The sequence below is a fragment of the Hipposideros armiger genome, unplaced genomic scaffold (assembly GCF_001890085.2).
Source record: "Hipposideros armiger isolate ML-2016 unplaced genomic scaffold, ASM189008v1 scaffold_6, whole genome shotgun sequence".
NCBI classification, from domain to species: Eukaryota; Metazoa; Chordata; class Mammalia; order Chiroptera; family Hipposideridae; genus Hipposideros; species Hipposideros armiger.
In genome coordinates this window covers 1,479,893-1,490,718 of record NW_017731356.1, presented here as the reverse complement: position 1 = coordinate 1,490,718, position 10,826 = coordinate 1,479,893, and the positions used below count along the sequence as shown (strand labels likewise).

At 48.3% G+C, this 10,826-nt stretch overlaps 1 protein-coding gene across 1 annotated transcript in view; it reads right to left on the bottom strand.

The window, feature by feature from the left end:
* The window catches only part of TBX19 (T-box transcription factor 19), a 20,095-nt gene extending 10,041 nt beyond the window's left edge, over nt 1–10,054 (bottom strand). The window contains exons 1-3 of the mRNA XM_019646689.1: nt 9,695–10,054; nt 2,797–3,061; nt 1,318–1,452 (exon numbers count right to left, since the gene is read on the bottom strand). Of these exons, the coding sequence (XP_019502234.1) occupies nt 1,318–1,452; nt 2,797–3,061; nt 9,695–9,891 (597 nt within the window). The 5' untranslated portion in view covers nt 9,892–10,054. The remainder of the gene's footprint in view (nt 1–1,317; nt 1,453–2,796; nt 3,062–9,694) is intronic.
* Between the last annotated feature and the right edge of the window lie 772 nt (nt 10,055–10,826).

Here is a 10,826-nt window from a genome sequence, read left to right as displayed (position 1 = left end):
TTATACGGCGAGTATATAACAAACTCTGTATTTTGAGTGGAAATGTTAGGGGGTCGTCTTATACGCCCAGTCGTCTTATACGCCGGCAAATACGGTACTGAACACCTACCATGTGTCGGTTCTATCTGTAGTCACTGGGAACACAGTGACACCCCACCTCCCCAAGAGAGTAGCCTGGCATCATCTCCCTAATCCTTAAATGATCACTTACCCATTATCTGTGTTACTATCACTCACCCACTGCCATCTTTGTCCCTCCAGCCTTATCCTGCTTCATTTTCCTCCAGAGCCATCTGATATATAGATCTCATATGTATGACATCTAAAGGACATGTGATACATATGTTGTCTTCATCTCTCCCCACCTCCCAGGGCTATGAGTGCCTGAAGACACATCGTCGCTGCATGACTCCCAGCCCACAGAACAACCTCCAGACAGAGTAAAAGTCAGCAAATATTTGCTGAATAAATGAATAACGAAAAGAACATTTCAGTCAGCAAGGGCCTGAGCCATGCTGCTCTCTGGTAGGAGAAAGAAAAGCACAACAAAAGCCACACTTGTTCTGGCCCAGGAACCACCGGGGGGAGGAAACCCAGAGAGCAGGGGAGGAGGGCTGCATGGCCTGGTCTTTCTCCTTGCTTCATGTTAAGTGTTCAAGTGTGTTGCTTCCACATGCATCCTGTGCATATATAAATCTATATTTCCATCTATATTTAAAAAAAATTTTTAAGTTTAATGAAAAGGAATCCAAGCTTCCCCAAGTACTTCCCCAGGCCTGAGACCCCCCAGAGTAGAGAATGGACCCAAACACCCTGTCTCCGCCAGCTTCACAGAGGCCAGACCCTGGCCACTCCGTGCTCACCGCCACTGTGGCTCGAGCCAGGCAGGAAGAGACCAAAGTGCGCTCAGTAAAACTAACCCACAGGGCAGACAGCACAGCACCCAGCCAGGGGCCCCTTCCCACGGTCTGGCTTTGGAGCAGGGCACACCCTGCTCTGTGCACACACCTGCTCTGTGCACACCCTGCTCTCTGCACACCTGCTCTCTGCACACCGGCCCCGACAGCTAAAGGCCCCTGGGCTTGTGTTGGTTTTATGACAGTGCACAACCTGCCTACGGGCACCGGGAGAGGAAGTGCTGGCGGCTTTTGGCAGACAGGCCAGAGGCAGTGGCCAGCGGCTGCCCCACTGTTTACCGGCATCTCCGCCAAGCGTGTCCGAATCCTGGAAAAGCTTTCATCCCAGCTTGGTCATGGCAATGAAAGCAACGCCCTTGCGGTACCCCCACGGGCTCCCAGGTGACATGGTCACACTCACCTCCTCGTTCTGATAGGCCGTCACAGCTATGAACTGGGTCTCAGGGAAGGAGCAGTTCATCACCATTCGATGGGCCCCGCCCACACGCACGATGTGAACCTGGGGTTCGTACTTATGCAGAGAATTCAGCATTATCTGTTGAGGTGGAAGGAGAAGAGAAAGACAAGAATGCAGAGCCAGGTGGTTCAGAGGTGACAAACACACAGCTGGCCGGCACCCACCCAGTTAGGACCACACACCTGGAATCCTCTGTCACCTGAGCTGGCACCACACCTCCCTAAGAACTGAAAGCGGGGAGGGGCGTCAGAAGCTCCCAGGGCCAGTAACACTGCGGGGTGGGGGTGTTGCCAGGGAGTTGTTATAAGGTGCTCAGTTTTGCTGCCCAAATCCTGGCTTCCTTGTTTTTTTCAACGGCATGGATTTTGACTCACTAAGACATATTGGTTTTCTTCATAGAGAAATCCTAGCATTTTGAAACGCTGACTATGGCTGCATTTCACAAGGGACAACTACCTAAAGAGTACTGATATCTGATATCTGCTGCTTACGTAAAACCCACGCTGGGCTTCAAATGAAAGGTTTGGAGAACGTCTCAGGTTGTGAAATCTGGGATGCAATAACAGTTTATTTTTCAATTTCCTGTTTTAATCAAGCACTGGAACCTGCTGAGTGTTGCAAAGACTTGGGTGGGTTGCCCCCCTTCCTAAAACATGAACTCTTACGTCCCAATAGGCTAAACACAGAGAGAGAGCAAGGAAGGGACGCAATGAGTGAGGGCTAGGAGGCGGACCAGAGAGAAATATGGGGGACTAGACCTTGCCCTCTGATTGCCCCCAAAACAGTCTACATTTTACAAAGCAAATAACCTTACGCAGTGTACTAGCACTCATAATCCTACCAGAGAAAACAAAAGAGAAAAAAGCCCCCAAATCTTGTTTACGCTAATAGGAGACCTTAAATAAAACCTCCCTTATTTCAGGTTTGTTTGGATTTTTCTTTCTTTTTTTTTTTTTTCTGAAAACCCAAAGCTGATTCAATTTCTATTGATAATTATCCTAATGCCCAAGTGGAAGTAGCAATTATTTCATTTAGGCGCAGCTTTTTATTAAGGGATCTGGCCATTGCCAACATACCACTTACACCAAAAACAGGGGGAGAGGGAATAACAAAACGTGGTACCCACAAAACCTCTCCCTCCCGGGTGGGTAAAAAGCAACACACATAAGACAGAACTCTGAAAGGGCCCCTGATGATTAAGTTAAGTACAGCAGCGCTCACTCTTTTAACATCAGGAAGTCCATTAAAAACTGAAAGCACCAATTAAGAGCTGTTTATTCCTGTTTACATTTGGACTCCAGGGAATGACTGGCTTCTGTGGGAGAAGAGGCCAGCGAGGACCTCACTAATTGCCTAAATGCACTCTTGATATTTCTTGATTGGCGGTGTGGGGTGGCGGGTGGCCGGGCGACCCGGGCATACCTGCCCACCTCCGTTGAGCTTGTTGGTGAGCTTGACCTTGCTGAAGGAGATGGGCGCCTTCATCCAGTGGGCCCCGAAGTTGGGGGAGTCCGGGTGGATGTAGACGCAGCTGTGGCTGGAGACCTCCGGCTTGCCCGCGGGCACCCATTCCCCATTGACATACTTCCAGCGGTGACTGTCCGTTGGGACAAAGTCCAGCAGGAGGGAGTACATGGCATTGGGGTCCAGCCCCGTGACACTGATCTTTAGAACAGGGAACATTCGTCTAAAATAAAAGGCAGGAACAGCCCCAGGAGGGATGTTAGAATGTTAGGGTCACTGCCCCCCTCGTCCAGCCATCTGCCCACGCTGAGGAGACCTTTAGTGGACATAGACAATGCCCAGGGAGAGGCCAAATAAAGAGGGGCCAGGCCAGCAGCCCCCATTCCAAGAGTCCCTTTTCATAAATGCATGTGATAGTGGGGCTTCCCTTTAAACCACTGTGCTCCATTTTTAAAGGCTGAAAACCACTGATCTAGTCATTTGACGGAGGAGCCTGAAGCCCACGGTGTACAGCCAGATGCCACGTTCACACAGAGAGCTCTCTTCCCAGTCGTCCTCCTGACACACATCAGATCCTCACGCTAACGCCAGAGCAGTCCTTCCCAGTCTCACAAAGAATTCCAGCTCTGAATAACAGCGGCAGCACTGATAGTGAAAACGTGGCTCACGGTAACATAAGTGAGGGGAACTCTTGGCTCTACCAAGTTAGACCAGTTCCTTTCTTGCAGGACTTCTCAGGGCCTTTACTATACTAATGTACACTATAAACCTTTGAGGAAGACATATGGGACGGTGTACATGCTGAACTCAAATGACAGTGCAGCCATCTTTTCACTGAGCCTTTTGAGGGAATCTGTGCTCAAGGGATATACTTGGAGACATGCTAATCTGGATTCACTGGTCCTTCTGTCCCCTCAAAAAATACCCAGTAAGTTTGCGCTCGCAAATATTTGGAGACGTGACCTCACCTGGCTTCTGATTCCCTTCGGTTTATTTTTCCTTCACCAAACATTCTAGGTTGCTCCAATCTTTCCTCGAAAGACCTGGTTTCTGGATATATACCCCACCCCTACCTGATTGCCTGTCAATGCCTCTTGTACAACTGGAACCCCCAAATCGCAACACGGACAATCTAGAGTCTAGACACTCACGACTCCAAGTTGTCCATGAACCAGCAGCATCTGTATCGGCTGGGGGTTTCCAGGCATGCAAAGCCTCAGGCTTCACTCCAGACTACTCAGTCAGAATCCGTGCGTTTTCAACATCCCCAGGGGAGTCACAGGAACGTGAAAGCTTTAGATGTACTGGTCTAGAGTCTCTTTAGCTTTTAAGAAAATAGCTAACGAGTTGCATAAGGGAATGGGGGGGTGAGCGGAGAGTCACTCTTAGGACTTGTGCTTCTGATGAGCTGGGAGGACAACAGAAAGGAAAAAGCTGCCATGGACCCACTGCTAAGAGGAGGGGCCCGAGGATGCCAGGGATGGAGGCAAAAGCAAGGATGGGCACAGATGAGACTCTGGAGGGTCACCAAGGGCATACTCCTGTGTGCAGGGGTGCCCAGGTAGAACGGGTATTGTTACACATGGAAAAGGACTGGCCGACACACGACAAGGAACAGACCTGGAGATGGACTCAAGCCTTCCAGGCTCCCAGGCCCCTGAGTGAAAATGACAGGACTCCTTGAGCTGTTTGGACATCAGTAGGTTTTTGGGGTTTTTTTCCCTTGGCTCACCCCCCTCGTCAATATTTCCTTTCCAACTCCATGGCTGGGGAATTTACCATCAGATCGACCACGGTCCCTATCTCTGTCTGGCACTGAGGAAGTAAGCACTCAGCAGCTAGTACCTTTGACAGGCCATATGGACGGATGACTTTGAGTGTAGGTTCTGGTTCCGTTTGCCTGGTTTCAACTCCCATGCTTCCCAAATGTACGGCCGTAAGCTGCCCTACTTAGACTCTCCAAGCTTCAATTCCAGCATCCCTCTCACCCAGCCTCGTAAAGTTGTTGCAAGAACTCAATGAGCAAAAACAAAATTTTAATTAAAAAACTCAGTGAGCTAATTTGTGCACAATGCTTATCCTAATACGTAGCACCTAATAACTGCTTTGCACATGTCGGCTGTTGTTGTTACATCCAAGCCCATCGCCTGGCCCAACTCAGTTTGTGTTCTAGAATCTTACCTTGGAGAGTGGCTTTGGAAGGTGGAAACACAAAGGACATCAACTCTGCCTCCCTCCTGACCAACTGACTGAAACCACTTCCCTCCACTTTTCTTTCTGGAGATAGGAAGTTGAGGTAGAGTGGGGAATGACCGCTAATGGCTGTGGGGTATCTTCTGGAGGGTGATGAGAATGTTCTAGAACTAGACATGATCGTTGCACAACTTTGTGAATATTCTAAAAACGACTGAAGTGTATGTACACTTACAAACGGTGAGTTTGATGGTGTATGATTATTTCTCAAAAGAGTAAATTAATAACTTTCCTATTACCTCAATTTTTATTCTCCAGCAATCATTTGCAAAGAGCCAGCAAATGGCAGACCCAGTGTCTTGTTCATGAAGCTCACATTCGAGTGGAGAAGTCAGCCAGCCAACATGTAAACAGGTTTTGTTGTTTTTAACAGATAAGATCATTTTAGGTTGCAAGAGTGCGGTGAAGGAACTAAAATGGGGGCTGTCACCCAGGGAGATTAAAGAGTAAGGAGCTATTCCCCATGGACCTCGGTAGGTCCAGGGGTGACCTTTAAGCTAAGACCTAAATAATGAGAAGACATGAGTCATGCAGATGCCAGAAATAAGCGATGCAAACAGAGCTACATACAAAAGGCCTAACAAGTGCCACAGCCCTACAGTCCGAAGGAGCCTGGACTCCTGAGGAAAGAGAAAGCCAGTGTGACTGGGGCAAAAGGAAGACAAAACTCAAACTGTCACTTCTGCTGCTGATGGGTCCGAGTGCCCGCCTCTCTCCCTCAACTCCCAAATGTCTCACATAGAACGCAGCATGACCTTAACTCCAGAATGAGATGCGTGTTGGCTTCTCTTCCCTCACGCTCCATTCAAGAGCTCCACCTGATGTCCTACAAACACCATGATCACAGGAAGAGCGTCTCAACGTCATTAGCTTAGAAGGAAAATGCAACCCAAACTGTAGTGAGATACCATTTCACATTCGGGGGGGGGGGGCGTCCTAAAACAGGTGAACAAGGACAAGAGCTGGCAAGGATGTGGAGAAACTGGGACGCTTCCACACTGCAGGTGGGAATGGAAGAGGTCTAACCACTTTGGAAGAGAGTCTGGGTGTTCTTCAGTTAGATGCAGAGTTACCATCGGACCCAGCAAGCCCAGTCCCAGGTATATATGCGAGGAAAACACGCATCCACACAAAACACAAATGTTCATGGCGGCCTTATTCGTAATAGCCCCAAAGTGGAAATAGCACATACGTCCATCAAAGGATGGATGGAGAAACAACATGGGATATATTTATACAATGGAATGTTATTTGGCAATAAAAATGCTGCAACGTGGATGAGCCTTGAGGACATGATGCTAAGTGAAAGAGGCCAGTGGCAAAGGACCACGTGTCGGGTGATTCCATTTGTACGAAATGGCCAAAGCAGGCACATCTATAGCGAGAGATACAAAGCAGATTAGTGGCTGCCGGGGCTGAAGAGGATGGGGGACGGGCAGGTGATGGCTAAGAATGCGGGGTTTCTTTGGGGAACAGTGAAAACGTTCTGACATCATTTGTGGGAATATATGCACAACTCTGTGAATATAACCCAAACCACTTGATAGTCAACAGGGAAATTGTACGGTATGTGAATCATCACAATAAAGCTATGAACAAAAAAAGAAGTGAAGAAGCCACAGTGTCCTTCTCTTAGGACACATCTGAAAAGCTGGAGAACGGCTTATTGCTTTATTCTCTTTAGTACTAAGTTAATTATGTTTATTTGTGTCACCACGCATGAACTCAGGAATGGGTGCTATGTCTCTTTTAGTCTCCACTATGCCAATGAGGAACACATCAGTCAGCTTGCCCAGAGCCTGCTAACGGGGACTGGCGCTCACCCTGCCCTCCCGCCTCACAATGGCCCGGATGCTATGGACTCACCTGTGGGCAGCGCTCAGCACCAGGTTTGTTTCCAGAAATGAGCTGCACTTCTAATCAAGCTGATTTTCCCTTTTCTTTCCAAGGTGTGACTAACCACAGACACACCTACTGAATATGAATAACTGTGAGTTTTAAATTAAACAAAAAAGGTAAGAAAGATGAGGAGGAGGAGGAGGCAAAAGGGAAAGATGGAGTAAAATGGAGGGAAACAGGAGGGAGGAAAAGGCGCCAGCCTCCCCGTTTCTGGGGATAATTCAGTGTTTTTCAGGGAAAATTCCCTCTTCACTAGTTCTGATGAGTGTCAGAGATGAGCCTGTGTAGATCTACATACAAACAGCTGTCCCTTTGAAAACGGGTCTTCCCATGCTTCTGTCAGTCTGTCCTATGCGATTTTAGGACTGGCTATCATGCAAAGCAATGAGACCTCAAGTACGCAGCAGCTGATGATCCCAACGAGGCTTTCAGAACAGTCAAAGCCAACTGTCCACAGCGGCAGGCGGCCACCATGCGAGTGAGCAGGGCTCGGGCTGCGTACTCAGCCCCAGGAATACTGTCATGGGCAGAGAAAGGCCCCAGGTCCAGGGGCTGGTGTGCACAACAGGGGTGGAGGATTTGGAGGACACACAGTGGGTCTACAAGCAGAGGAAAACGGGTACAAAGGAACCAGGAACTGATGGCTAGGCGTACAGAGGGGAAAAGAGAGGTGGCAAGTAAAGGGGACAACCAAACAAAAAAGATGTGTCTATACCGAGACCGGTGAAGCCTTGCTGACAATTTAATCTGTGAACTGAGAGACAGAGGTGCTTCCAGACCAAGCTCATTCGTTATCAGCCACCTCGCTCTCCCAGAGACTTGTCTTCCATCTTTACCTGAAGCATAAAGGGAGCTTTCTACCTATCTCCTGGCAAAATAAATCTTGACCCCAAGGGGGTGAGAGCCCTTCTGAGAATCTAGAAAAGATTCAGTCCACTGGTGGAGAAGAAACCATGGCGGGACCTCCACAGACAATAAGCAAACCGCATGGACTTTTCTACAAAGAAGAGTTTTCACACTTCAAACGTGAAAAGAATTTCAAATTTGAAACATGGAGAAAAAATTATCTAGGTGAAAAAAGGCAAGAGAAAGTACATGTCAATATGACGCCATATTATTAAATTGAATGTTACAATGGTTTCAGAAACTTGTATTTATTCCTTATTAAAACAGATGAACTACGTTTTTACTTGGTGACTGTATAATACTTACTTTATGTTCAGATATGGCCACTCGGCCAGCCCAACAGATGGTGTGAGGCTGAGTATTAGCGTAACTACTACCCAGTGAGTACAAAGAATAACCAGAGAGTTCTACCTGTTATCGGATATCGTAAAACTTTGACAATTGTATCATCCCTCATCTCTGATAGGAGACCAAATCCAGTCAGGAATTTGGGGTGATTCCTTGGAATTAAAAAACATGTTTTATGTCTCTTTCTTCCAAAACCATGTGTAATTACTACAGATTAGGAATGGGCGTCATTACAATGACAGGTATTAAATAAATCCTATATATGAACTAAGTAGGGGACCTGTTTAGAGAGAGAAAACATCAACATCAAGCAAGGCTGATATTCCTGCCACTCGTAACAATCAGCGTATTGAAATGTCCTCGTTTCTGGTACACCTGTCACTTACAATGCACTCTAATGTCACGTAACCACCCTGGAGTCAGTCATTCTCCCAGACAGAACAGGAACGGTTCACTTTCTACACTGTGCATTTTCTTCAAAAAATGGAAAAGCGAGACATCAGAAACGGAAGCATTTTGCACCAGCACAAAAGCCTGCCAGGAGTTCAGCTGGCCTTGACTTTTTCTCTACTAGAGAGCAGAACTTCTCTCGAGGGTAACAATTATGCTCTTGCCAAAACAAACCCTACTAAAAACACCTTTTGACGTTTTTGTCCTCTTGTGACAAATGTGAACCCAAAGGTTAGGTGAATGCTGGGAGCCAGTGTGGCCGAGCAGGGAGCAGTAAAATTGTCTCTCAAAGCATTAGTGTGTCCTCTGCTAAGTGAAAGCTTCTCATATCACCTTGACAGCCCCTTAGCAGACTAAATAGAATCCAAGAAACAGCAAGAGAGGTCAGGTTCAGTTTATCCCTAAGTTGTTGCAATGGGGGAAAAAACCTCATCCTCCCCTATCTCAGGCAGTATGCTATGGTCCCATTAACTATTTACATCTCTCACATCACACTCACACAACCTCAAACACGCACCACCAACACACACCAGGTAACAGAAGTAGTGACAGGCAATGATTAAATTTGCCCTTTTGTTCCCATCTTCCGGCAAGTTTGCTATACTGGAGACAAAACTATCCAGCTTCCCAATAAAGTTGCCTTTCACCTTATCTGAACCAAGTTGGGGCTCAGCTCTGCTCGAGGATATGCCTTCCGTCAAAACTCACTGTTTTCTGACATTTGAGCACATTTTCTGAACCCCTGGGGCATGGCCCCCCCACTTTGGAGTCATTTCCCAGAACTTCTCCATTTACAATGCATGCAAGACAGGTGGCCTCATTCTCTGATGGACGCAGAGAAATTAATTACGGGGGTTGGGGGAGAGCGTGTGATTGTCATCCGAAGTGTGTTTAATCAGACCCCACTGCCCCTGAGTGAAGAACGGCCTCAGTGTCCCAGGGGGGTCTCGCCTCCCTTGCCGAGCCCTGCCAGCCACAGCAGGGCTGCAGATGGACTCACCTGCCATTCTTGGTCACGATCATTTCGTTGGTGACTTCCTTGAATCTCTGCCAGAGAGGGGCGTCCTCCAGGATGATCTGCAGCTCCTTCTCCGTCGGGTCACCCTTTTCTCTCCCTGCCTGAAGCTCTCTCTCCACCACGTTGAGCAGGCGGGAAACAGTGCCATCACCCGTCTTCTGTGTGCCCTGCTCACTCATGGCCTCGGGCCCCTCTCAAACTTGCCTGGCAAACGTTACCTGCCTCGCCCGCTTCCACCTCCCTGTTCCTCTTACTTGCCTGTGAGAGGACAGTGCCTGACTCTTGCCTAAGCTCCTAGCATGACACCCCTTAAAGTCTCCAAATTATACCACCAACCTGTTAAGCTTTAGGGGAGGGGGGGAGAAAAAGCCCTCTCTTAATTACTCATTGGGTCAGGTGGGAGAGAGCCCGCCTTTCCCATTGGCTGCTATGCAGAGAGTAACCGTTTAAGAAGAGTACTCCATCCAAATTATCAGGCTTTTATCTTGTTGTACCTGAAGAGGGCTAATCGGTGTATTGAGGACCATTTTCCCGTTAATTAAAATTGTTCCAGGCCCCGACTGCAACAATCAGGCAAATCATGTTTGTGTACAAATCACGGCATGTGGCACCTATAGGAAAGGGGTCCTGGGAGAATCAACGAACTTGGTGCCAACACGAGCTTCCCTGACATGGTCAAGAGCCCCAAACCCTCAGCCACCCACCGGCCCGGGACGGAAGAGCACATATGGAAGGCTGGAGGTGCCGCGCCGAAGAACAGGACCACTGCACCAGGGGACCAAGGAGGGTGCACGGCATGCCACCCGCACAAGGGTCAGAGGTCAGGAGAAAAGAGTGAAGGGCCTCTTTGTCCCAGGGTGTCCCCTACTGATGACCCACACCCTGCTCACCTGTCACAAACAGAAGAGCTCTGAACCTTGTCCTCCCTCCCTAGAATCCAGAGCCCCAATTTTCCTTATCTCCAGCTCTAGCCAGAGGGAGAAAAAAATCAGTTAGCATCATGTTCATCTCCCTTAGGAAGCACTCTGCCCCCAGTGAGTGAAAAATACGCAGGCACTTTTGATGCTGGGTCCAGAAAGGCGCCCTGGCGTTCCCTTTGGACAGTCTGTGGCCC